Below are 26,981 nucleotides of genomic sequence, written 5' to 3' on the forward strand. Positions count from 1 at the left end.
CCATAGATTTTAATGCGATGAAACACCAATCAATTTCTTCTGTGGGAAATGGTGATGTTGCTAGAGGGAATACAGGCTTGGGCAATGTGATTATGTAAACACAGTTCTGCAGACAGAGGCAAATGTAGGCATTTAGATAAATGACGAAAGAAAATAATATGATAGTTTGATATGATTTCATCAATCTAATAAGGCTTTAACCAGATTTCATCCAATTAAATGTTATAGTCACATCATACCTGATATATGTGGTGTTTCAACCATATATGTGTTGTTTCATTAAAAATGCATTTTAAAGCTTTAAACATTAAATCACAAGCAGCAGATTTTCTTATAAAAAGCAGGAAATAAATCTGTTATGCACAGGATTAATGAGCTACAGCAAATCAGTCTGTGGCAGTTTAAGCCCAGCAGCCTGATGTGTATAGAGATGTGTGCAGTTATACTTGCAGCCTGGTGTTGTTTTCATGTAATGTAATCAAGGTAAACACAACGGGCACTGCGTGTAATAGCCCTGTGCTCTGGTGCAGCACTTCTCAAATTGGATGCTGCACATTCATTAAAATGAACCAAAGGAGAGAAATTTTTATCTGCTATAAAGCAGCCGTGGGCAGCAGATTTAATATATTAATTCATAAATAAGGGCAGACTGCTTTACTGACATTCCTGCTTCCAATACACTAAAACAATGGATGGCCTTTTGAATTTGTCTACTGATGAGAGAATATTTAGGCTTTTCCGTTTTTACCCGGCATTTTAACCAATGCAGGTCAAAGTTGAGTATTGTTGCACAGAGAAGTTTATTCTTATTGCAAAATATAATCTGTAACGTTGAAGAAAAACACCACCTCACAATTGCATGCGTGAAAAGTCACAGTTGGCATTCATTCCTGGGTCTAAAGACTTTGCACTAGTTATAGATATTCATTAGCTGCGTTTACATTACAGTTTTTCGCTGAATAAAAGCAATATTTATAAAATTTTGACAAAGTGCAATTGTGATTTGCAAGTTTTTCCATTAGGTGCATTGCTATTACCCCTAAAATTGCACAAAACCTAAATATCACAATAAAAAACTGGTAATGGAAACACCTAAATTTAGAAAAAAAAAAACTCAAATATTGCTAAAAAGTTTTTACGCTCTTATGAGGTGGTTTTTCAGACATGACGATATGGAAGTATATTGCAAAAGTGTAATGGAAACACTTTTTTACATACAAGATGCATCTCCACAAATTTAAATTTATTCCATCTTATAATCAGTTCTGATATGAATGTCTTCTTTAGTGTTAGTACTGAGTTAGAAGCCTGACATCCAATTTTATTTGATATTTATGTTTCACAGGGGTGTTTGATTTGTGCAAAGAAATTTTCCATTCAAGCATCCAGCTATGGGGTTTTTTTTTTATATAATGTAACTTCAGGTTAAATCTCTACAGGGCAACAGAGAAGCTGGAGCTTATTGTTAATCATAAATTTGTTTCTAGACACAATGACACCATCGACAACAGCAATAGGGAAGCAAAAAGCTTGTTCCCCCTGGAAATAAAACCTTGTAACTGTTATTTTCTTCACACATATTTTTACCTGCATACCAAACCATCACACAACCATAACAGCAACTTTTATATGTCAGAAAAATATCCAATATTTAGAGCACTACATGCTGCTGTTAAGATTCTCTGTTTCTTTCTTCTTTTTTTTTTTGAAAACTTGTGCAATGCAATTTACTGACATAAAAAGCAAAGAGCAGGATCAATGTCACAATACAGCCAAAATGTAAGAACAGCAAGAGCAAAAGAGAAAGAAACTGCAGTCTAAAATGAATGACCAAAAACACTGGCTAAAGGACAAAATAACTAACCGGATGTTTGCTGACTTGGCCTTCAGGTCGCTCCAGCGCTGGTTCATGTCATCCAGTCTGTGCTGGAGGTGCACGGCTTCCTCCGAACTGCCCAGTGCTTTGACCATCTTCGACTTGTTCGCGTCCACACTCTTATAGATGTCATTGTGGGCATCAATCTCAGCCTGGATGTCCTACAAATACAGAGAAAGAGGATTTGCTTCATCAGAAAAATTTAAAGGGTTTTAGTACATGTGCAGCCAAGGACAGCAGGAAAATTAGTTCATTATATCCAAAATTGGATGTTACAGTTGCCTAGGCTGTCAAAGAATATAACGTTGGAGTTTGTTGCACAGATTAATCTTGTGTGAGTTCATGGCACACTGCACACATCTGTCGAGGACTGAGAAGTTTAAATTTTCATTGAGTGTCCTTAGGTTACTTTGACTAAAAGTCTTGAACTTTTCCCTTTTTACAGAGTTTGGAATCTCAGCCCAACCAGACGTAAGTTTCTGAGCAAAATCCGCCTCCATACTGAAGCTACATGAGGTAAAATGAGGGCTACACCAAAGCATGTGTTGCTTGTTTTATACTGGGATGAAGTATAACATTTCCATTGGAAATATTGCGTGTTTGTATCTGTGGGACTACAAGAGACTACTACATTCAATATTGTGACAAGGTGTGATTTTTCCATGTGCTTGTGGGTGTGAGCATACTAAACACAGCAGCTATATTACACAACCTCATCTCAAAGGGTGTGTGAGGGTGTTTTTTCGAGAGGGTTGAGCCACAAGGGAGGCTGACGCAAGCAGAGGATCCTGTCAAATGTTTTATTTTTAGATGTGTGAAACTGCTCCATATTCTTTTCTCTCGCTGTCTCATCTGGGACTCCCCTCAGTTCAACCTATTTCAACTGAAGATAAAGACTCCAATATGATACAGATGGGAGTTACAGAGCCTGGAGCACTAAGATGGATTTGCAACTGGGACAAAATTAGTGTTGATAGAATAGCATTGAGGCCTACACTCTCATCACACCACAGTATAGAAACATGAACATAATTCCAGAGACTGTCTGTGACATAACCCATCTTCAACACCATGTACTGTATTAGATTAATATAATCCTACCTACTATAACTATATCTGTAAAAAAGTTTAAATCTTGTTATTAAATAGCTATTTTTTTTTTGTTCAGTTTTTTTTTTCCACCCATTTCAACATATGTAATTTATATGTTAATCCACCCAGTTATTCCATTTTTCTGAGATCAGATCACAGAGGCAACCAGTTAAAGAGGGAAACACATAGCCCTCATCATTCTCCTGGGGAATACTGAGGCATTCCCAATTCAGAAGTGATAGCTAATCCTTCCAGGTCTCTCTTTGGGTGAGTTTAAAAGACCTCCAAAGGGAGGTGACCAGGATGCAACTATATGATGATGTGATGTTAATGATCTTTTTGGAGCATGAAGTTTACTTTGTTTTTTAATAAAAGTATAAAATTAGAAAAAAAATCTGATGTTAGTTTAAACTGAAATGCCAGCAAAGTTATTTCCCCTTATGAAAGGGTATTTCATGCAGAAGATTTGGGAGCTTGACATTACAGTTTGTTTATGTGCCATCTTTTCCAGAGACACAAGCAGAATAAGAAGCCTTTTGTTGCTGCTGTTTTTTTTATTTTTTCATTTTAGTTTGGCATAAGAGCCTTAACTCACACATTATGATTGAATTACAACTATATTGTCCTGGTGGGTTCACTCAGAGATAGACAAGTTACCCAGTGGTAGTGCATGGTAGTGTCATGGGGTTCACACTTAGATCCCTTCGTGCATATCAATTCTGGCTGCAAAAGCTCAAGATAGCAAAAGCTAAACCATTAAATCCAGACTTCAAAACAGCATCTACAAACAAACAGGTGGTGTGACACACATCCATATTTTATGATCAAAATGTGGTTCTTGCATTTGTGTAAATGTTATCTGGAAATGCAGAACCCACCAAGCCTCTCTGCAGAAACTGTTTCAAGACAGTTAATGAAACATTCCAAAGGGCCCAAGCACTGATGCATCCAGACTCCTCCCACCCTGCAACCCCTAAATCAACCACTTTGGTCTTTTAGGTCTTCTAATGTTGTGGCTGACTGATGTGCACCGTTTTGGGGGCAAAAAGTTATTTGCTATGTGTGCATCATAAGAAGCAGCATTAATGCATTGCAAAAGCGCAAAATACAAGAGAACACAAACTACAGAAAAAACCAAGGCAGACACAAACGACATACATGACATGATCTATCGTTTTGACAGATCAGAGCTCCTGTACGCTTAAGTGTTTTCTTGTGACCACGATACACACAAAACACTAACACACAGACATCTGTGGCAGTGGGCTGCAATTTACTGAATGCCAATAGACATTTAACAAAGACTGAAGCAAATCCCTCCACTCTGATCTGTAAAGATAATCACCCATAAAATCACTGCTTCTTAAAGGTCAAATAGGAGAGAAAGTGAATAAGACACAGAGAAAGAAAGCTGGAAAGATACACCAAGAGTGAAAGGCTGTGCTACAGAGCCAGCTGATTGTGTTTCAAGTCATCACCCAAGTGCTTCCCTTTACTTTTCATTTTGCACATCAACTTACACATAAAGTGGACTTTATATACATATATACACTAATGCCTTCATACAAGTCAGAAAGCACATATTGTAAGGGGAATACAGAGGCACACATATTCATTTACAAAGCAGCCTTTTAATTTCATTTCACCCGGTGAATGACTGTTTGGAGGCAGTGGCTTATGTTTGTTAATGTGCTTCCTGGCGTGATTAAAAGTAAAGACAGATCATTTACTTTCTCCACATACAATAACATGCAGAGAAAAGACTGTGTGCCACAGGTCATCATGCCAGCAACAACTAGCCTCTGTTTACTTCCATTTCATGTTCATGGCTGATTATAAATTACTGACTAAAATGTGAATGATCTTGAATTTCACCAACACACACAAAAAAACTCAAGCAAGAAATCATTTAAAACTAATGTCGAGATAATTAAGTTAAGGAGTGAAAACATGTTTACAGATGCACAAAGCATGTGATATGTTGGTAAACAGATAAAATATGGGTACATATAACAGATTAAAAAACGTAGTAGAAAGGTTTGAAAGGCTTTATAAATCACAGCCAGTGTGCTGAGTGACAGAATTTAGCTAGTTATGGGATGCTGGAGAACAGAGAGTGACCATGGTTAGCCTCTTCCTGGAAATAGTTTTTTTTTTTTTTTCTTCCTCTCTCTCTCTTCCTGGAAATTAAACCGCAACTACATGAACTAAGCCATGGCTGAATCAAAATGCACTCAAACATGCCACTGGCATATTAATGATAATTCCCTCAAATGGTCATTTTATAGTGACAAACAACGACTCTCCCTGTAATAACCTATGTTCGACTTTATCCTTCATAAAACAAATTAATGTAAAGGTCTGCTTTGAGAAATTATGCTAATACCAAGGCTGTGGGTCTCATTCAATCAGTAATTCTCTCTCAGCATGGTAGCTCTGGTAAAGCTGTCCAGAACCATTTATTTCATATAAATGAGTCCGATAATAACTGCTCAGACTTCATAAAGCTGACTTACATTACAGTATGTCCAATTTAACAAACTCAGGGAGAGTGAAAGTTGGCGGTCCTCATACTCTGCCGCATTTGAGCTTGATTTAGTTTAACTGTAAGCTCAAGTGAGACACAAAAATGCCACTTAAGATGAGCTGTAAATTTATACCTGTTCAAACGTTCTTAGCAGCTCCTGCAAGTTGAAATTCAAGCCAATCATTGTGGAGTGTGTCCTGCAGTTCCTCCCACTCCCTCCAGTATCTACATCTTTATTGTAATTCAGCTCGAAAGCCGATGAAGGCTTAGGACAGCTAGGTGAGTCCTCCAGTGGTTACGGTGAAAATGTACACCTTCCACAGAGGTCAGATCATTAGTAAATCCAGAGCTCGAACAATCTTTGATCTCACAAAGGAGAGGCCTAGCGCTTGTAAAAAGTCCAAACTCAAAGGGGTCAAATCCAGGTTGCAGTCCCACAAAAGGCGATTTACACACTTTACACACCCCTCGGCAGCGGCTGTGTACGCGTGCCAGTGTGTGTGCTCGCCTGATCCCACCACATGATCGTAGCATCCTCCTCCAACAGGCAGCCGTGCTCAGCGGTGAGGGTCACGGTTACCCTGCAGTCATAGTGGGACTGGGACTTAGTGACAATTGGTGTCACTGAATCGACGAAGTCCCAGCTGCAGGCTGACAGTTGAGCTCCTCTGGCCAGAAAAGAGGCACTGAAACTGGAAGAGAAATCCAGGAAATCTTGGGTGGAGGTGTGCAGAGTGGAGATTAAGGCTTGTGTCTTGAGAGAAGAGTAAGTTGATGTAAACCTTAAGTCTACCTCTCTCCTTCACAACACTGCTATGCTTCCCTTCCTCCACTTCCTTTCTAGGCATCAAGGAAGCTGTTTACACAGTGTCCAGCAGTCCAACCCAGGGCAGAGACAAGGCGGTTGTTCTCAATTACTCAGATAAAAAGCGCTCTATCCCTGCCAGCTGCACAACCCCACACCCTTCAAGAAGAAAGACGGCGGCACAAAGAGGCACATGGTTTGCCCACTCGCTCCCCTCAGCATAGGTAACACAGCCTCAAAGAGCCACCTCAGTGTCTGTCTCCCTAGCCGCCCCTCAGGTCTCAAGTCCCAATCTGGTCTCGCTCTATCACACCTTTCTAATCACTCCCATGACTGGGCCACTTAGTCAAAGAATGCCTTCTTCTTTTTGTTGGAGCCACATGTTCACAGAGAGCTGCCTCAAGGCTCAGTGTCACGGTCCCGACTTGCTGGCCTCTTTGAGTCCAAGTTGTGCCGATTATCTCGCTGACTGTTGAAAAGCTGAAGTAGAAACAGTTGATTTGTCTTCTCATCCCCCACCGGATGAGGAAACTTCCTTCAAAAGTTACCTTTCTGGCTAGACTTTTTAATCCTTAAAAGGGTCTTGTAAACTTCCAAGCTGGTACCCCATTCCTCTCCTCTGTTGCTCTTGTTCTTGCTGGCCACTAACCCCACTCTATCACACAGCTGTTTATTATTTTAATCAGTATCCTCCCTTTCCCCTCCTTCCTCTACCTCTCTCTCCCCTAAACCAATTCAGCACATTACACACCCACTTCCTGAGGCCTGCACGGGCTGAGAACATGGCAGAGGGGGGAAGAGTTTGACAGAAAAGTGTGGGCAAGTAAGCAGTTGAATAACCAGAATTACTTCAGTATAAGAAAAAGTATGAAGTACTACAGTATGAAAAGGATTACCATAAGTAAGAGGAATGGCATATATGAGTAGTGGAACTGAGGATTGCTGAAGGGTTAACAGAAAGATGTCAACAGCAGAAATAGTGGGAGGTAATTTCAACCTGAAGAGCCAAGAAAAAGTGAAAATGTGGATGTTTTGCTCAAGAAAATGACAAAAGAAATTGATGTGATTTTAATGGAGAGGTGTCTGCGTGGTAACATAGAGCAGATTTATTCTGATTCAAAAGCCCCAATCATGCAGTTTTATATAAACATATTTTTGTATTCTAGTCTCAACTTTTAAAACAACTAAACTACAAACGCCCATTACAGCTCAGATCCCACATTATGAACATAATCGGCCTGAAGGAAAAATTGCAATAATCACACACCAAATTCTCCAATTCAACCAAATCACAAGGAATAAAAATGCTGTAAAAAGACCCGAGTACCAGCTGTGGTCCTCAGGGCTATGACAAGAAGAGCAAGCATTAAATTTGATTCCATATACTGGAGCTGTGTGTGGAAGCTAACTGCAGTGTGTATGTGTGTGTTGGCATTTTGAACAGCAGGGAAGACATGTGGTGTGCATCAAAGACATCCAGACAGATGGCTGTCAAGTGAGGAAAAAAAAGAAAAAAACAATGCAATCTTGCATATTTATAAGACAAATACTTTGAAGTGAGCTTAGCTAATTAAAAATATTTACATACTCCAGGCCGTTTTTAAGCATTTTTGATGAATACCGACAAATAAATCTTGTTTGAGGGGTCTTCCAGGGTACCTAGTAAAATTAACCATCACAAATTGACACATTTGACAAGCAAAACTAATTCAAGAATGAGTGAAGTTAAGATTTTTGAACATAAGTAACACATTGTGCTTGTTAATTTTGACCTAAATAAATAAATAAATAAAACGAGTTCAGGTGTTTTAATTTTGTGCAAGCAACTCCATGAGTGTCATTTAAAAAAAAAAAAAAAAAAATGTATCAAAAATGCAAACACACTCATTTGCAGCTCAGGGTAAGGGATGTGAGGGTTAATATTGGGCTTCATCACTAAGCGGATTAGATTCATTGCAGGGGTAACATGTCCAATCCCCAAAGCAAAGGAAAAAAAGTTGACGGAGTGATCAGAGACCGCAACACTCCACAAGGACAGGAAGGGATGTTTGAAGTTTGCAAACCCTTTCCTTTTTACATTTTCTGTATGATTACGACAGAAACATCCAATTTTCAAGTCCTAAAAGTAGAGAAATAAAACTAAATTAATCAATAAAATTAAATTGATAACACTAAATTTCTTCAAAAATGAAAATGATTTCTATTATGTATCTGAATGAAAAATAGATGTGCTTTTATTATCTGATGCAACTAAACAATTTTCAGTGACAACTGATCGGTTCTGTTCATCATCTTGGAGGAATTTTAGTCCATGTATGTTTGCTCATGTGAAGTTCTTGCTTTAGGTCCTTCCACAGGTTTCTGAGAACATTTTGTGTCAAAATACTTGTGCATTTAATTTTCCTTTTGTTGTATGGTCTATTTGTATTTAAACTAAGTTCAACAGACGTTCATAATTCATTGTTCCTGTGATAATAAACTGCAAAAAAACAAGCCCAAAACATGACACTACCACCACATTCAGAGGAGAAATGACTTTCTTTGCTAAAATGCTTTCATTCATTGACTAAATCTTGCTTTTTTCTTTGGTTTCTTGTGGAGCAAGAAGCACTGCAGCCTTCTTGCTGTGAGGCCGCAGTGCTAACCACCACACCACCATGCAGCTTACTAGCATAATGGTTTTGTCCAGTTTCTTTAAGGAGTCAAAACCATTCAACAACCATTGTATAAGATTATTAGAATTACTACAACAAGATTTTTCAACATGTTTTCAGTATTTGTTAAGGTTTAATAAAAGGACAAAAGGAAACAACATTGAGGCATCTAACTACAAAATTTCAAGGAAAAATAAGCAGATGGGCTAAATGTCATTTGTGCCAGTCAACTAATTTTAGGATCTGAAAGATTGTGTCCTTGCCACCTTAGCTGAGTTGCTTTACTTTTCCGGCAACATGTTACATCAGGACTGTGGTGACTGAGTCAGCGTTTATGGCCTTCAAACTGAACAAAAGTTTACTTTAATTTATTTATTTTTTAATAAAAATATGTTATTCAGGTCAGATCATTTATAAAACACTATTTTACAAGAGCACTGTATGTAAGCACAGGGATCTATATAAATAAATTAGATTTTAATTTAAGAAAAATTAAATAATGTTCAATTCCAAATAATAAAGATCCAATCTATTTCAATTAATTAGGGTGGCTAAAGCAGGGACTTGATTTAAGTGAAAGGTTATAAACAATAAAAATTCTAAACATGCATAGACACAGTCTAATACCAAACAGACTAAAACAGTGACAAGCAGGTGGATACAGTGGAGCATCCGACAGCCGTAAAAGCCCTACAACTCCACATAATAGTGGCAGTACTGGCAAAGTTAAAATAGTAAAAAACAGGTGAAGTTGTTTCATGTCTGCTTGACATCCAAACTTTGGGTTACGTTGACAGCATGTCTTTTTGTTCTTTATTTAGTCCCTCTAAGTGGTCAAAAGTGCATCGATGCCATCTCAACTACAGTCATTGTCCACAAATCTTTGACTATACATGTTCATGTACAACTATCAAAAAAAGAAACCTGAAGGTTCAAGCAGTTCAGACACGTTTCAGATGAGCATCAATGACATAAAAATAAAAATTCAAACAACCCATTTATATGTCTCAATAGCTGTGGAATCTGAATTTGCTTTTTTATTATTATTATTCTCACTGTAACAGAGGTCAAAACTATTTGGTCAAAAGGAAAGGCAAATATGTGCAGGAATACCAAATCAAAAGCATATTCTAACAAACAAATGCTAACAACCTTGCTGTAGTTCACCTTGAATATGGAGAAAAATGCCAAAAGGGAAACCATGAGAGTCAAAGAAATATATCTAAAAAGCGAAGAGGACAGAAGCAGAGGTGTTCATCTCAAATTAAGTGGAGAGGGAACAGAAGCAGTGCTGTATAAATAAATTTGGGCAACCATATGGCTGGATCACAAAAGGATCAAATGAACACCACAGTGAACACACACAAACATGAACACACACACAAAACCCATTAGCAGACACATCTACCACTGTATAGCTTAGTATCTACTCCCCTGATAAATCATGCAAGATTTCTACAATCCTCTCTAATCCAGGTTTTCTGCCTTAACAACGTATAAGGTCTCTCAAAAATCAATGCAGCTGCAGCGCTCCACTATAATCCACATCCAACGAGGTCACTTCCTACGTCTCAGGTTATCACTGACACTCCCCTTCCTGTTAGGAGAGCAGCATCCCTTTGGGGAGATCAGGGCACAGATCTGTTTGCATATTTGAGTCTAACTGCAGAATGAAGAAGCGTTACTAATTTGGCAGTGCGACTCCTTTCGAGTGGTGGCACTAATCGGGTGCAAGGAGATGACTCCTCCTGTGTTGTTCTGATACCAGCGTTCAAATATACAAACTGTTCTAATCAAATAAAGTCAATTCTGCTGTAGTAGTAGTTCTGCACACACTTTACTGTTGTCATCGCAAGGTTAGCACAGCTTCCATTGGATTATTGCAGAGGAGGGCAGATGGAGAAAAAATGGGAAATAAATAAAATAGCACTGACAAAAGAGTACTGCTTGTTTAATCTGAATTAATCCATTTTGCATTTCACCCAAGAAATTATTTTTGTGGCATTTCAGCTCTGTATCATCTATAAATGAGTTATATAAACCATACTCCAGCTGCAATGCATGTTGTAGTCTCAGAGTCCAGTTCTCACACTACCAGAACTCACATACTCTGACAAAGCTTGTTCACATGACTCTGATAGAGCCTCACTAGTTTAGTTTGTGTCTAAAGCCTTATCAATTAAAAATAAAGTATTTTTGAAGTGAAAAGTAAAGTTTAATTTTTCATTTTCATTCATTTTATGTCAGCTTAAATCCAGATAAATATCAGGATAACTACAATAACAACAGAAAAAAACAAGAGCAAGTGATAATGATATATACAGCAAAATCAACATACTACAGTCTGTTCCTGGAAATGCTAACTGCTAACACGTACAATCAATTTACACATGACCTTCTCTGATGTGACAGAGCTGCCATTAGAGACGTTTTAAATTAATCCATGGATTCTATAATAACTCTCAACACGTGTCTTCATAATTAGATACAAGAAATCCCAGAATTCATAGGCAAACCCAGAAACAGTAAAGTGGAAAATGATTATACTGCTGTTGTTCAGTAAACTTCTGATTTTGACTTTTTGTGTTTCTACAAGACTCTTTGGAGATCACAGAAAGGCAGAGGTAACACGCTAATTGCCGTGTTTGAGATTAATATTGTGCCTTTGGGATGGTCCATGCATGTAAAGGCAGGTTGAGATGCTCCATAAAAATCTGTCTCATATCCTGCGAAGAATAATACAAGCCAACCTGTGGTTAAAGTATTCAAACAACAATTAGCAAGTCAAGAATCTTCATTTTCACTGATATAGATTTATTGCTTAAAGGGAAAGAATGTAAACAGACATGCTGGTATTAAATATGGATGAAACCACAGTCACTAATGTCAGATAAATACACAGCACCTCATAAATCCCCTGTGCACAGGTAAGGAAATTAAATCCTGACAGAAAAACAACCACAAACAGTAAGAATTCAATGCAAGAATGTAATTGCTTAATGTCAATATAGCAAAAGCTTTTGGGGGAAATCTGTGAGCTGTGTGTTAAAAATCAAGCCTTAATTTAATTAAAGTTTACAAGTTTGAACAAGACACAACTTAAGTTTTACACTAAAACTGAGGTGCACACACCCACAGTACACCATGGCAGAAAGTCATAGTGATGTGATTGTTTCTGAAGCTGCTGCCAGATTTAACACATGAACCCAAAAACCTGCTGTGTTTGACACAAGGAAAAAGGCCTGAAAAGGTTAGGTGACTACACCAATTAAGGTAGTGCACTAATGAAAGGTTCTGCATCTGTGGAAATATGGAGTTTACATCAACATAATGGATTATTAGACATAACTATTGCACCAAACAGGAAGACAAAATTGACCTGACTACATGTTGGGCTCTCTGTACTGGTACTTAAAGAAAATTATATCCTGATGTATACATAGACAGCTGCAGTCGATGGGGTTGCCCAAGGCAAAAACAAGATTACAGAAAAAAGTGATGAGTCAGCATCAATAACAATAACATAACAGATGTTGTCTTCAGGAAGCCCATAAGAAATCAAAGATAGTTAGGTATAAAGGTATAAAGGAATACTTCAGGACATCTTTCAGCTCTTTTAATCTCTTGTTTTGACCATAAACAGACAAATGAATAAGCATTGTGGGAAAGGGTGTATTTAAACCCCCTATCCCAGCCTCCACTGAAAAAATAAAGAAAATACTGCCAAGTTCCTGATAACATACCCAAAATACAGCTAGATTTCACGTATGAGTAAAGAATTACATATTCAGTAACATCAACAGTATCACTTACAAAAGCTCCCGAACGTCTCCACAGCAACTTAACTGCTACTTACTACTGTATAAGATTTTTAAAAAGTGCTAAAATTCCTTCATAAATATTTATTCTGCCCTGAATTAAACCCTCAGCTTAAAATATTATTATGGCCCAAAAGGAACTAGCTGAAGAACAACAAAAACAACATTCAGAAGGAGGTGGTGGGGGGATGAACTTAAAATCCTGTGACACCGTGAACTCGTCTAAACTGATCGTCTGTTCACACATTGTTTACAGCTGCCTTTTACAGAAGTGTGACACAAACTGTTAAGCTCTGGCGTGACATTTCCTTTTCCTTTCTGTCCAAGACAATTTATTCAGACTTCACATCGTTCTGATGACGGGAAGAGTTTTTGAATTGTGGTGGCCCCCGCTGATTGGAGTCCTGCTTTGAGCGCGCTCAGATAAAATAATCTGACAGCTTCTGTGCACCCTTGAATAACTTATCCATCGATCTCACACAGAGACCAACAGAGACTTTGAGATGATGTTGGGGAATTAGAGATTCATTAAAGTTAAAAATCTATAAATAAAATTGGCTTCTCGTTGATTGCACCTTGTTTGAATCAATAACCGCAACCCATTTTGCATTCATTCCTGTGTGAGTCTTAATTTAATAACAACACTGTAATAGACCACATATAAGAGTAAAAGCAGGATAGATTTATGGGTTACAACTGACTGCACTCTACAGACAGTTCCGGTCTGGTCTCCAAGGGACAAGCCACTGGGTGGGACTCTCAACAACGCTTCAGTTCAGGGGAAAGATAAGACCAGAGTTTCCACCACCAACCCGCCCATGAACTGCAACACAGATGTGACATTCCTATGAAGGAAAATTTGTTAAAGGTAAAACTTAACACTAAAAGCAGTAACTTACAAAACCGGTTTGTTTTTTTTTCCCCCCTTAAGTACTTGAGTGAGCATTATATCAAAATATCAATTATATATCTCCATATACACATATGTAAATAGATAAATATCAACACAAATGTATTGTATTAATAAAGCTCTTTTCTGGTATTGCTGACCTCTCCAAGTACTTCTAGAAGGCCCATTTATCCGCAATGCAAAAGATTAATATGCAGACGGAAGGACAGTTACCTTAGTCTCAATGTGCACCATGAGAAAAGCAGCCAATTTTGGTGATAATGATTAATAAACCACACATGGAGACAATTTTTCCCGAACAAACACACCGTAACAACGCAATTGTAAAAAAAAAAAAAAATTCACTGCAGTTTTCACCAGAAACATAACGGACACAAATTATAAAGAATTTTAATAAAGACAATAATGTACTACAAGCAGTACTGGGTGCAGCCTTCTTTAAATTTGGAATCTCTGTGGTTCTCTGAAACCTATGAGTTTACCCACTAGGAAAAACAAGATCATAAAAATTCCTTGGAATTCTGAAGCACCATTAGCTATCCATCGCCTGATGCAGAAGATGGAGCAAAACTACTGGAAATGGCAGGGGGGGGGCAGTGCTGAGCAGAATAGCTGATACGGGACCAGCCAGAGAAACAAACCAGAGTAGAAGAAGAGGATAGTGGAGGAACTGACTTATCGCAACACAAAAGATCCATAGAAGCATGAGATTGGTAACATATGACGACGTTTGAAACGGATGTCGATATTCACGTTCACAAGGGAGCATAAATGGGCCTTTTCACTAAAAGCCACATCCATCAATTCACACAACCAGCACTTCTCAAGTCTCACACAAACTAACACTTTTAAAAGCAACATGAGGCTCCGAGCCTTGCCTTAGGATACTTAATCAGCTTGCTAGATTGTTTTTCTTTTTGTGAGGAGGAACTAATCTAGCAAACAAAACATTTAAAGTTTAGATTAAAAGGAAAACAGAAGGTCAAGAGGATGCCTGATTGGTTTAATGGTGGAGCCGGAGTCCGGCAGCAAAGATGTGCATAAGAATAAAAACAGCAAATATCTGATGAAAATGTCCATTAAAGCTCATTTGAAAAGGTTAGAAACATAAATATGTAACAATACATTGTGTATATCAGACGTTCTCCAAGTTTAATAGGTGAGGGTCATTTAAAGGAACCAGAATATGATTAAAACAACCCACAGAGTATTAATGATGGTTTACTTACACAACTTATGGTAGATCAAACTTATGTTTGTGCTTTACAACACTGAACTTGTTTTAAAATTTATTAATTCGATTAAATGTATCATATATATGACCTGTTCACTAACATATCAGTTTATATGTCTTCTTTGTTAGTTAAAGCTCTCTTGTTTTATGTTTCATTATTCAAGTGCTAGTTTCAGAAATGGAAATGTATCTGTTTACGTTTGGTTATTGATGGTAAAATGAACTTTTTCTATTGCATTGGAGTCCAGTCTTAATGCTCCTTAGTAAGTTAGTGTTTTCTTGATCAGCCTCACTGATGACAAGCAGCTGTTTAGTCCCAATATGTTAAGTTTTTTCTTCAATTTTGTGGAAATTCTTTAATTTTTCAGTATTAAACATTGTTGTGAGTTGTACTATTGATACTAACTGCATTTGTTAGAATTACCTTGTTTCAAGCTGAACCGTAATAACTGCAGTACTTCTCCAATGGGAGGCTCTTACCTATTTGAACATATAAATCCAGGTGGTGTCCTTTGTTTGGGAGCCAGTCAGACTGTATAATACAACCTAAATGCCATTTGATGATCTATATGCTTCTCTGCACCAAGTTCTTTCTAAAGCTTTCAAACTCCAAATAAACACAAAGAATTCTTTACAAAACACTATTAGACTCTTATCAAGGTGCCAGCAGAAAACAAGTTGGCGAAGTTTGTTGAATATACACAGAAACAAATTTGGAAAACTCACATTGATGCCTGTAGGCACAAAAGGGGTGCCAAAGTGCATAATTAGTTCTTTATTGGAATTTATTTTTCTAAATTCTACAGCTTGTGTGCTACCTCTACACAGCTGCTTCTTCAACCTACTCCTCATAAAACCTCTTCATCCCTCTTCTTAGTCATTTTCATTGTCCTCCTCTACTCCTATTAAGTTCTTCATATTTTATCGTAGTCATCTTTTTCCTGTCGTCTCCACCTTCCAGTTAGTTTATTGCCCAGGGGAGGTGAGTGAGATATCTAACCTCTACAGGTCGTCCTCCCCCTCAGCTCCCATCACCACAACAACTGGTTGACGGTTGGCTTATTACTTCCTGGAATGTTTACTGTAGGCAAGCTGTCTCGGTCTACAGCCTTCCCGTGTTTAGCCGTGCTGTGCTCAATTACTTCACCCATCACTCACACATGACTCTGGAGTTCGTCTTGATTTGTCTGTTTCCCTTCCCTGCTTCCTAAACAATACCACTCTCTCTACTTGTGGAGCCAACTTCACATTCAGCTCATGTTGCTATTATTAGCTACTAGTTACAAATTATTTGCAGCTGCTACCTGAATTGACTTATCTAATGGCAAGTAACCTGTGGCACCTTGATATCCATCAGATTTAGATTAGATTTGACTTAGTGATTTCAGCAGAAGCATACTCTGGTTTAAACTGCTTCAGTTCACACATACTTGTCTAGAGTTTCATATTTGCTCTCCCACTGGGAACCCATTACAAATTTTGATCAATGTCATCTGCGTTCAGCACTGCACTGCTACACAAAGATGGTTTGAACAGCACAACAACTTAGCATAACATGTGGCCTCTAGCAGTCAGTTTTCTCCATGGATGATCCCTGAGATGCTTTTTTCACTCCACTGGGTTTGGGGTGAAGATAAAAGAATGGAAAGGAACAAGTGGGTCTGCATGGTTTCTCTTTCTCAAAGTTCTTAATCTATGGATAATATTCCCAAGTCATCACCATAAAAATGATATGCTTAAATGAATGACCTTTGCTCATTTTCTCTTTTCTCAGTAGCATGTTTTGGTTATTCGTTGCAGTCCTCCACATTAAAAATGGGATGAAAAATGTTCACGGTGGGGATACTCTGTCTTTGTGCTCTTATCCGGTTTCTATCCAGGGATCAGCTCCCACTCTGCAAGTATAAACCTGAAGTCAGGATGGGGACAATCTCCAAACTTGCTGGGAAAATAATAATTTTATCATTTTATTTATTTATATTTACTTAGAATGTACACTTTGGCTAGAGTTTGAGGGACATAAATCCCAAACCCTGACAGTCTTTGCTGTCATTACTGGAATTCAACTATTTTTCTGGCAAGCAACTGAGAAAAAGCAGACATTTTTCAGATAGTATATTCAGAGTATACCTGAATTTTGAGCAAGAATCCAAAAACTTTTATACCAGATGCCCAATTACTATGTGTATGTGTGTGTAACACCTCATCACCCATCTGACTGATACAGCATGAGGCATCTTGGTTTATTACAGAAATACTGTACTATTTGACTAAATATTTATTATTAAAGATGAGGTCAAGACACAATTGAGATCATTTGAACGACGCATATCATAATTGGTTGAATGCTAACTGAGGCACAAATAATATTCTGTTGATGCACTGAGCTGGAATAACCCTTGACAACACTTCTAAGCCTCATGTGGTGTCCCAAAATGAACCACTTACACTTATAAAGCTGGGTTTGAAAAATAGACAGAGGAAAGATATTAATTTGTCATTCACTCAGCTTTAAAAACACAAACTCAGAGGAACAGAACTGATATAACAAGACATTGGTAAAACTAAAACAGCTTACAGCAGACAAGCACTAGGCATCATGCTTGTGCCTCACCAAAGTATTTTATGGGTCAACTAGTTGTCTGTGTGGCATTATCATTTTATCATTTTAATTTTTCCAATGACATACAATCATGCATTCAGCACACAGTTTATCATTCAGTGATGGGACAGGAGGTCATGTGATAAAACTCGGTCTACCTCCTTCCAGTGGAGTCAGGGTCACCCCAGGACATGCAATGGTATAGATACACATAGCAGATGCCAGATCAATATGGGAGGATGAATATATTTAACACCAGAGTCATTCAAATGAATAGTCATGATGCACTATGAATATTCTGGAAAACATCGTCTGTCGGCTGTTGTATGGGTGGCTATTTTAAAAAGGTGAAATCTGAAGGTAATAACATTTTTTTGTGATTTTCAAAATGGAGAACGTATAAATTTCAAACAAATAATTGGTGACAAAAGAAGAAAGAGACTAAATCAGATTAGACAAGACCCGGCAGATATTTACCGTCACTGTTTTGACCACAACAACAGACATTAAAAGAAGATACAGTTGAATGTACAATACAAACAAAATGAAGTAGTATAAACCTGATGATGCAGTATGAACTAAATTAATAGTCCAAATAAAGATCATGTGCAAAATGAAGTCAACATTGTGCAAAACAGAGGATCATGGAAGGGGGTTGTGGGATATTTGACATTTAATTTTTGGTGAGGAAAAAGAGGGGCGAAGCTGTTTTGACTAGTCTGCATCTAGTCCCAGAGGGTAGGGTGGGAAACAGACGATGACCAGCATGAGCCAGAAATTAAACTACTGTTGGCTTTTTGATGGAGATGACCAGTGTAAATATCTTTGAAGCAGAGTAGTGACACACCTATAACACCTTTTGAACCCTCACCCCCAATGCTGGGGGTGAGGGCTTCATATTGTCTGGTGTGCAGATGGTAACCAAACAATGCAGCAGCAGGTATGGAGGCTCTCGATTGCTGACTAGTAGAAAATGATCAACAAAACACAGAAGAGCGACTGGTCAGTAGCTCCCGGAGCAATAGAAATTAATGAAATGCTTCATGAAATTTCAAGTAGACCATGCCAAATCAGCACAGACACTGTTCGATTAGTAGTAATTAAGTAGTGTACAGTGTCAATGTTCTTTTAAAAACTAGTAGACTGTAAACAGGATCTCTCGAGGCAACATGCTGAATGACAAGACCAGTTACAGAAGATTTGCCTCTCCTGTGTTTAGATGTTAAAAGACTGATGATAGTACATGAATCTGTTATGAAACTGAAAAGTCAGTCTTCCCTTTAATCAGTTTAAAGGAAAAGTTTGCCCTGCTTTGTACAGATCCACTCATAAAATCGTACAATGAACACAACAAATGAATGGAATAAAAAGAAGTACATTGTTTACTGTTTATTAGGCCAATACAAGCTCACAGAGGAAATCAGGGGAAGAGCAATCTGCTCTCAGTTAAATATGAGGAAAGGACAAAGTGACGCAGCTTTTAATTTGCCCTTACAAGAACACCATATATTCAAATGAATCAGCACAGGGACAGAGGAGATAGGGGACGAGACATAAGATCAAAGAGACAGTGTGGCCTACAAAGACTGACATTTTCATCTTGGCTTGTGCAAAAACATGCACATCCTCCTGTTTATGCCTTTTCTCTTCCCCAGACTTTGACTGATCAAACAGAGCTTTGCACTCAAGAGTAGTGCTGTAAGAAGAGTCAGACTCTTTAGCACAAAAAAACCACTTGATTAGTCCAATAAGATGGAAAGACACAAAGAATGAACTGGCATAAGCAAGATTATGTGGAGTTTGCTTAAAGGAAAGTGTGTTTTTAAGTAAGTGTGTATGCCTTTGTAAAGTGTGTGCAGGAGACTGAATGCCTGTGCATGTTTAAGACTGCGGGATATGTGCGTACCCAAAATAAGTTAATGAACAAACAACAGCTGTCTCGATCACTCAGGAGCAGGGGCAGGAGGAGTGGGAGGAAAAGGAGAGAGGAGAAAAGCAAAGGAGGACGGCTCATGCTCATCTGGGTCTCTGCTGCATCTGTACCTTAAATGAAGATGAGAGGGTTTACAAAAGGAGAGACCAGTGGCAAACGCACACAGACTGGGTCAGCCCAACAGAGGCATCAACATGCTAATCACATCTATCCAACAGCACATAAGAAGACACACATGTTATGTAAGAATATGTTAAGACTAAAAATATACATGCTCATCATCTTTTAGCATTCACCGGGTGATCTTTGTGAATCATGCAGGGTCGTATGTTGAGTCAATGACATGACAAAGTGAGATCTGCCATATGACCTCTGAAGGGATGGCAGAAAAATGTCTTAGTCAGCACTGCTGTCACAAACGTACAAAATCACAAGCCTTATCCTGCAAATCTTTTATAAGAGCGAGGAGAGGAGATAAACTGGCAAAAGGAAGAATTATTAAAACCAGTCATTACATCTAATCAACCTAACATATGGAACATCTGACTCACAGCCCATCCAACCTTCTTTTAAATGTGAAAAATTGAATTTGCATCTTTTATATCCACACTTAGGACCATAACTCATTTCTGTGGATCAGGGTTCTTGGTCAGCTTCCCAGAAACAGGGAACAATCCACTCATAGATGCTCCAGCTGGAACTTTTAGATTTCTATTGCTTCTGAAATAAATATTGATTTTTTATTACTTCTAGCCTGTCAAAAGCTTTTAAACATTTGCAATAAATACGTTTAGTAGGAACTACTAAAATCAGCTTGGCAAACACAAACACACAAGGCATTTAAGCTCATGACGTAATGTTAACAGATGTCTTATTTTCCTACATAAAACCTCACTAATAATCACTATGTGACCTTTGATAACAAGTGCAGTGGGTGTCAGGTAAACTGAAAATCTTTCCACAGATGTCATGCTCTCCAGCCTGCCTTTATCAAACCTTGGTGTGCATTCAGTTGACATGAAAACATTTCTCCGGGTGTTGAAAAAAGGACAGGCTGTGGCATTAGCTTCATGCACAATCAGAGCTTAAAAAAGCACTAAAATAAAGCCCCTAAAGCAATGCTTTTAAACGGAATTGGAAATAAAGAGTTGCTGGTAGCACAGATGTCAGTGTGACTAAATAGCCTGTGCAACAGCATGGATGATGTTGTTTTCTGTTGGTGATTGCCTCTGTGTGTCGTCATTAAAATATGTTGTACTGAAGACACCTACTGAAGCCAGATGCTGCCACAAAAGCAGTTTGGTGCTCTGTTGACATATTTGTGTGAAAGCCATGCAAGATGCAGTCATGACAGTATAGCCTTTTCTATAGAGGCTAAAATAAAAATAATGAGGGCAGCCACCTTGACTTATTTTAGATAAAGACAATAACATGTTCTATGTACCACACGTGTCGTGTACACTACATTTGTACTTGCAGAGTGTATTATGACTATCTAGTGTTGTCTTAAAATTAAACACAACAAATTGTAAACATACTATAGATGCTAAATGTGACATTTGCACTAGTTAGTGCATGTTGCTAAATTTTAAAATATCAATCCTCTGAGCACAAATTTAAAACAATTTTACATGCAAACACTAAATATCACAAAACACATATTGCTGCTATTTAGCTAGCAACATGATCTGCTTTCCTGTCAGTGAACACTCGTGGTTCTTCTGCTATGCAGCCAAGACAATGAATATCAAGGATTTGAGGCACTACGGGGTACTGGTAGTATTTTAAAGCAGCCTCTTATTTTATTAAGTCCTGTTGGATATATAGAATAAAATAGAATAGAATAGAATAGAAATACTTTATTAATCCCTTTGGAGAGTCCTCAGGGAAATTTGGGTACCAGCAGCAATACAACACCAACAGTAAAGCAGGATAAGCACAAGATATAATACAGGTATAAAGTAAAATAGAGGCAATAAGGTGCAAGAAAAGTATAAATAGAATGCAATAAATAATAATAAGATAAGTTAAATAAAATAATATAAACAAGCATTGCACACAGTAGAGGTGGTACAGATTCCCAGTTCACTATTGCATGTATAAGTTATTGCAACTGTTTGATGATATATGATGTGATATACAGTATATAACAGTATATCATGCTGCAAGCAGAGACAGCAGTATTTTGTGGAATCTGCCCATGTGGTACCTCTGCCCACTATTACTATTGCTCAATTGGTTTTTGTCTTGTTTGGCCAGAAACAGTCAACTCTAGAGACAGGAAAAGGTGAGAGAAGATGACCCTTAATGGGGAGATGAATGAATTCAAGAGGCATATGCAGTGGCTTTAAGATTCATTACACAGATGATAAAATGTATTATGATATTTAAATGAACCTTGTTTTTCTTTATGTTTCAACTGGGAGTGAACATTTAGAAGCATTTAGAAATTAATTGGAATATGACTTTAGAGGCCGATCCTACAGTTTGCATATGTTCCAAACCTGTAAACCTAATAAAGGTAAGATAGACTGAAACAAGATTGGGGTAGTCTAAACATGAGCTGGAACAGCAGCTCCCGTAGCTCTTCTTGGAAATAAAAATTCAAACTTGCTCTCCATAGGCAGAGAAATTACTAATACACTGGGATAATAACATAGAAAACCTTGTCCTTTACAGTGTATATCAGGGAACGCTGACAATCAGTTTGATTTAAACTATGTTTTGCAGCTTAGCAGGCAAATTTCCTGCATGAAGCTCTAAATACACTAAATTCAAGGTTGTTTTTTCGTACTACTAAAGAGTTCAGCTGGTTTCTGAGCAGTAAAGTTCGATAAGGATTAATACCATCAGATTAAAAGTGATAAACATGGAAAATAAGGAGCTGATATCAATGTTCCTTCATATTCCCTGTCAGTGACAAGCATTCACAGACATGCATGCACGCATGAATCCACACACACATTTATACCGTCTTCTTTTTAATCTGTAAAGTGGTGCCTTTGATCTGCCTAGATGAGGAAATGCATGTTCAAAAGGAGCAAGAGCGAGAGATGAAAGGCCTGTCCAATTATGGGGAACTGAAGCGCTTCCCAAAATATGCAGTTGTTCATAAACACTTGTACACATTAGTTCTATTGGTGGAGAAAAGTCCACACGCCTACACTTTAACAGCTTTACAGAGGTTAGAAAACATCACAAATACATGACTATTATTCCTGCTAATCACTTGAATAGAGGGAAGTTTTTGTCTGACATAATTGTGGAAAAACATTTTACCTGCAATAGAAAATTATGCAGGTACAAAATAGATGGTTTAACAGTCAAAATTAACCAACTGTGATCCTCACAGCAACTCTTCTTCTTCAACTTTTTCTTCTTCTTCTTCTTCAACTTTTTCTTCTTCTTCTTCTTCTTCAACTTTTTCTCCTTCATCATCTTTTCATTCCTTTCTAACTTCCTTGGTTAAACTTTAATAATAAAATCCAATAATTCAAATACAAGGTGACATGATGTTAACAGACAACTAGATACTAAACCAATTCAAATCTTAAAGAACTTTCTATTGAGTAGTTTTTATGCTTAATTTGTTTGTTGTGAACATTTGAATGCACATGGATTACTTGTTGGCTTGTCATCGATTTCATGGTTTCTTTTGAGAGGATGTCGAGTCACAATACTGCAACATTTATAATGTGGAGATCCTTTAAATAGAGCAGAGAGCTGACTTTACATTGGCAACAGGATCAGTTCTGCTTTAAAATGACATTTTCTTTACAATATTGAGATGATGTAACAAAAGCAGTATGCCACATTAAACTATTTTAATAAATCTTATTTTTATTTATAATTTAGTATAAATTGCATTCTTTATTTAGCAAGAATCAATGGTCAGTTTTGCAGCTCTGCGTGGCTAATTACACATAGCAGTGCTTTGATCTTGCTAACATGCTAATAATAGCCAGAGTAATACACCGATGGACCATGATCACCACATTAATTTAGCATATAAGCAACATTTTCTGTGAGAGCCAGGGGTGAGGGGACTATTTCCACTTTTGGATGTTCAGGAATGTGCTGTCCTAATGATGGTGCTAGATAGAAAGGTTGAAAGATCACAAAAATAACCATATTTCTTGCTGCGAGGAATGTGATCTCAAGTCAAAAACATCGACCTGCTTCAAGGAATAAACAAAAATCATCAGTTCACATTTTGGAGACCTTGGATAGCAATAAGAAAATTAACAGGAGTTTGAACAATAGTTGTTTAGACATTTGAGTCTGAATTTACAAAATGGACTTTATCCTTGGCAACATGGCTGGGTGGTTGCTTGTACATTCGAGGCATCATCAGATTAACCTTCAACTTCTTTCAGTGGGGAAAAATCTCCATTAATGAGATAACCTTTCATATCATAAATCCTTTGTATCACTGATAAGCTTTTTGATGTAGAACATACCAAGTAATACATCAATTTTTAATACAGATCCTTTAAAAATGGCAGCATTAGACATTGGGTCAAGTAAGAGACAGCCGCCATTTCTGTTCAGGATTGATTTGCATCTGTTTAGTGCTTGTGGGTAAGACTGGTGTCAGCAGCTGCTCACCTTCTGATACCCAATTAACCCACCCGTAACCCTCAGTACATTTAGTAGCTGTAACCAGGAAAAGAAAAGAAAAAGGAGAGAATGACTGACTCAAACAGAATGAATGTGGCAAAAACAAAAATCAAGAACTAATCACTTATTGCTAATGCATACATTATACAACTGGCAACAAATACAAAGCATAAAACAAAGAGGCTTGCAAAAGGTCTGTAAAATTAATTTTATCATAAATTTGAACAGTGAGGTAGAAAGTAGAGAGAACAATAAAATGTAGAAAGTCCAGAAAAACTGAGTAATGTGAGGTTATAAGTCATCTGTGGGATGTCTCCTACAATATGCTATTACTGAGCAAATAAAAGTGCTTAGTGCACTTCACAAAGAAGAGGTTCATGACATAAATGCAAACATAGATGCTCAACATCTGAACAAATCTTCAGGGCTTAGCGCTACTCAGTCTACAACTTACTACAACTTACTCAGTCAGCACATATTTCCTCAACTGAAAGAGCATAATGTACTATATTAGCATATGTGTGGTTTTTATTACTTCCCCTTTTCTAATGAAGCTTGAACTGCTTAGTTGCCCTCACTGATGAAAGAAGCCACTGTAATTGAATCCCAGTATGTGGCTGAAAATAATGAAATTATAACATGCTGTAAAGAATCCAGAAAACTGATGGTAGATGTTTACCATCACGAATCTTTCAAACACACATACTCCTTCCCTAAGCTTGCCTGAGTCGGCTTCGAGCAGACAGACCCCAGGGGCAAAAATGCCAGAATAAGAACAATAAAAAAAAAGTGAATTAGTATCGATGTCAGTTATCTTCACAACAAAACCAGGCTGAATGAAAGTGGATCATATTTTCATAAACAAATTTAAGGCACGACTGTCTGCCCTTATTTTTGTCATTATTTTCTCTCCACCACCATGACAGTCATCAAACCCACTTGGAGCTTGACAGGGGAGATGTGATTTACACCCTGTGTTACTCAGACAGTCCACTTAACCCTGACTGGGAGAGCTGCGATGCAGTAATTGGCTTGACTTAAAGCCCAATCTCTAAATCACATTGCAAGTAAAGTTGGAGCCACTCTCAAAACTCCACCACATAACTCACTGACCATTCATTTTCTCCGCTTGGCCACTTTTCCCTGACAGAGCACTCTTTAGTCACATTAAGATACTCCAAGGTTTTAAGATTGACGTGACACTAACAGCAGCCTTTACCGAGAGCTGCTCCACTTCCTCTCACACAAAACAAACATGAAACATTTTAGCACATCTCACATGCAGCAAAATATACTAAAAGCATTGACCCAGAGTAATGGTCAGAGCTGCAGAGCGTCTCATCCAGGGAAAACAGTATTGATTAAAACTCAAAAGAGATACACTAAAAGCTTTACGACAAGTGCAGTGGGGCTCATCTTTCCCACTTGTTTACTTATTTTACCATACTGTGGTACTGAAGAGCAAAAACTCTTCACACACGCTACAGGCTTTAGTGCAAAATGGCAGGATATTTACTGTTTTGTACGAAAGAAACAGTGTCTACTATGGGCAATGTCATTGTTACAGACTGATCGGTGACATTTAGATATCTCCTCTATGAACATTTTTCCAGAATTGATGACAATACTTAAAATACTGGAGCATGAGATTAGGCACAGCTTTAGAAAGGTCTGGTACAAGAAAGAAGCACAGGCAGGCAAACAAGAGAAAATTACCAGAGCAGTGCAAATAAACATGATTAGCATTGTGTTGTTTTCACAAATTATCTCAGGTCCACCATCTAATTTATGTTCATAATAGTTCATTATGTTTTTTCAACTAAGGTCAAGAACATATTTTTTTTTTTTTTTTTATAAATATTGCATTTGCATAGACAACTGGCTCTATGTCTGTATTGCAGATTGTGAATGAGTAGCATTAATTTGTGAGGATATGCACAAACAAACACAAAAATATGCAAGACAGCCATGATGACATACACATACATATAATTAAAAGCAAGTATACTTTCAGCCTCAATGTAAATAGCATTTATTACAACATGTATTGAACATTTTGCATATATGTATATACTGAGCTGGTATAATTTACTGTATTTAATAACCCCTTCATGACAAACAAAGAAGTCTTGCATTTGATCTATAACAACACTATGTTAAAGCCAAAATCAGAGAAAACAAAAACTTTTTAGTCAAATGAAGTAAAATTCATTTTAATTTTCCTAAATTAAAATAAGTTCAACATTAACCACAACCAATATAATTATGTTTAATAGATGCACAGAGAAGCCAGCATTTGTGTGCTCATTTATTCAATCTGAATCACTAAGCTACCTCAGTCACCTGCCATCAGAAATGTGCAGAGCATAATCTCCTCATAAAGGTCATCCCATAAAAGTAGACTGCATCAATAAAACAGAATGCCACAGAAAGCAGCATGACAAACAATGCCACCTAAATCTGCTTCCACCAATAATGAAAAATGTGAAATACTCCAGGCTAAAAGAAAAAATAATATCTTTTTTTTTTCTTTTTCTTCTCAGTGATACCCCAATTACAACCATAATCCCTGAGGTCAAAGTCAGAGACCTCAATGAAATGGCTGGAAGGTAAAACCTTGAATGAGGGCAACGGGGCAGACCAGTTTGAAAAATAGAATAAATATAATCTGCGGGAGGATATAGGTATTTTTATATTTTTATGGTTTGTATATAGTGAGTAGAAGTACCCACTCAAATTTTTTACCCACGCCTTCTTTTGTTCTCTGTTGTTTTTGTATAAGTACAAGAGTAAAAACACAAATGAATTACCTTATTTTTGCCAACACTGGGTAAACATATTTTTACCATTACAAATAACTTCATTTTCAGGGATCAAAGTCCTACTGGACCATGAAAATTTGGACTGGAC

General features: G+C 37.5%; 1 protein-coding gene across 7 annotated transcripts in view; it reads right to left on the reverse strand.

Moving 5' to 3' along the window:
• utrn (utrophin) overlaps positions 1-26,981 on the reverse strand; it is a 177,903-nt gene that overhangs the window by 74,342 nt on the left and 76,580 nt on the right. For 6 of the 7 annotated variants that reach the window (XM_041976219.1, XM_041976217.1, XM_041976218.1 and 3 more), the window contains one exon: positions 1,865-2,037. In XM_041976219.1, coding sequence (XP_041832153.1) covers positions 1,865-2,037 — 173 coding nt within the window. Of the gene's footprint in view, positions 1-1,864; positions 2,038-5,628; positions 6,911-26,981 lie in introns of those variants that run through there. The other variant, XM_041976223.1, reaches the window with a different exon arrangement.

Source organism: Melanotaenia boesemani, chromosome 22 (assembly GCF_017639745.1).
Source record: "Melanotaenia boesemani isolate fMelBoe1 chromosome 22, fMelBoe1.pri, whole genome shotgun sequence".
NCBI lineage: Eukaryota > Metazoa > Chordata > Actinopteri > Atheriniformes > Melanotaeniidae > Melanotaenia > Melanotaenia boesemani.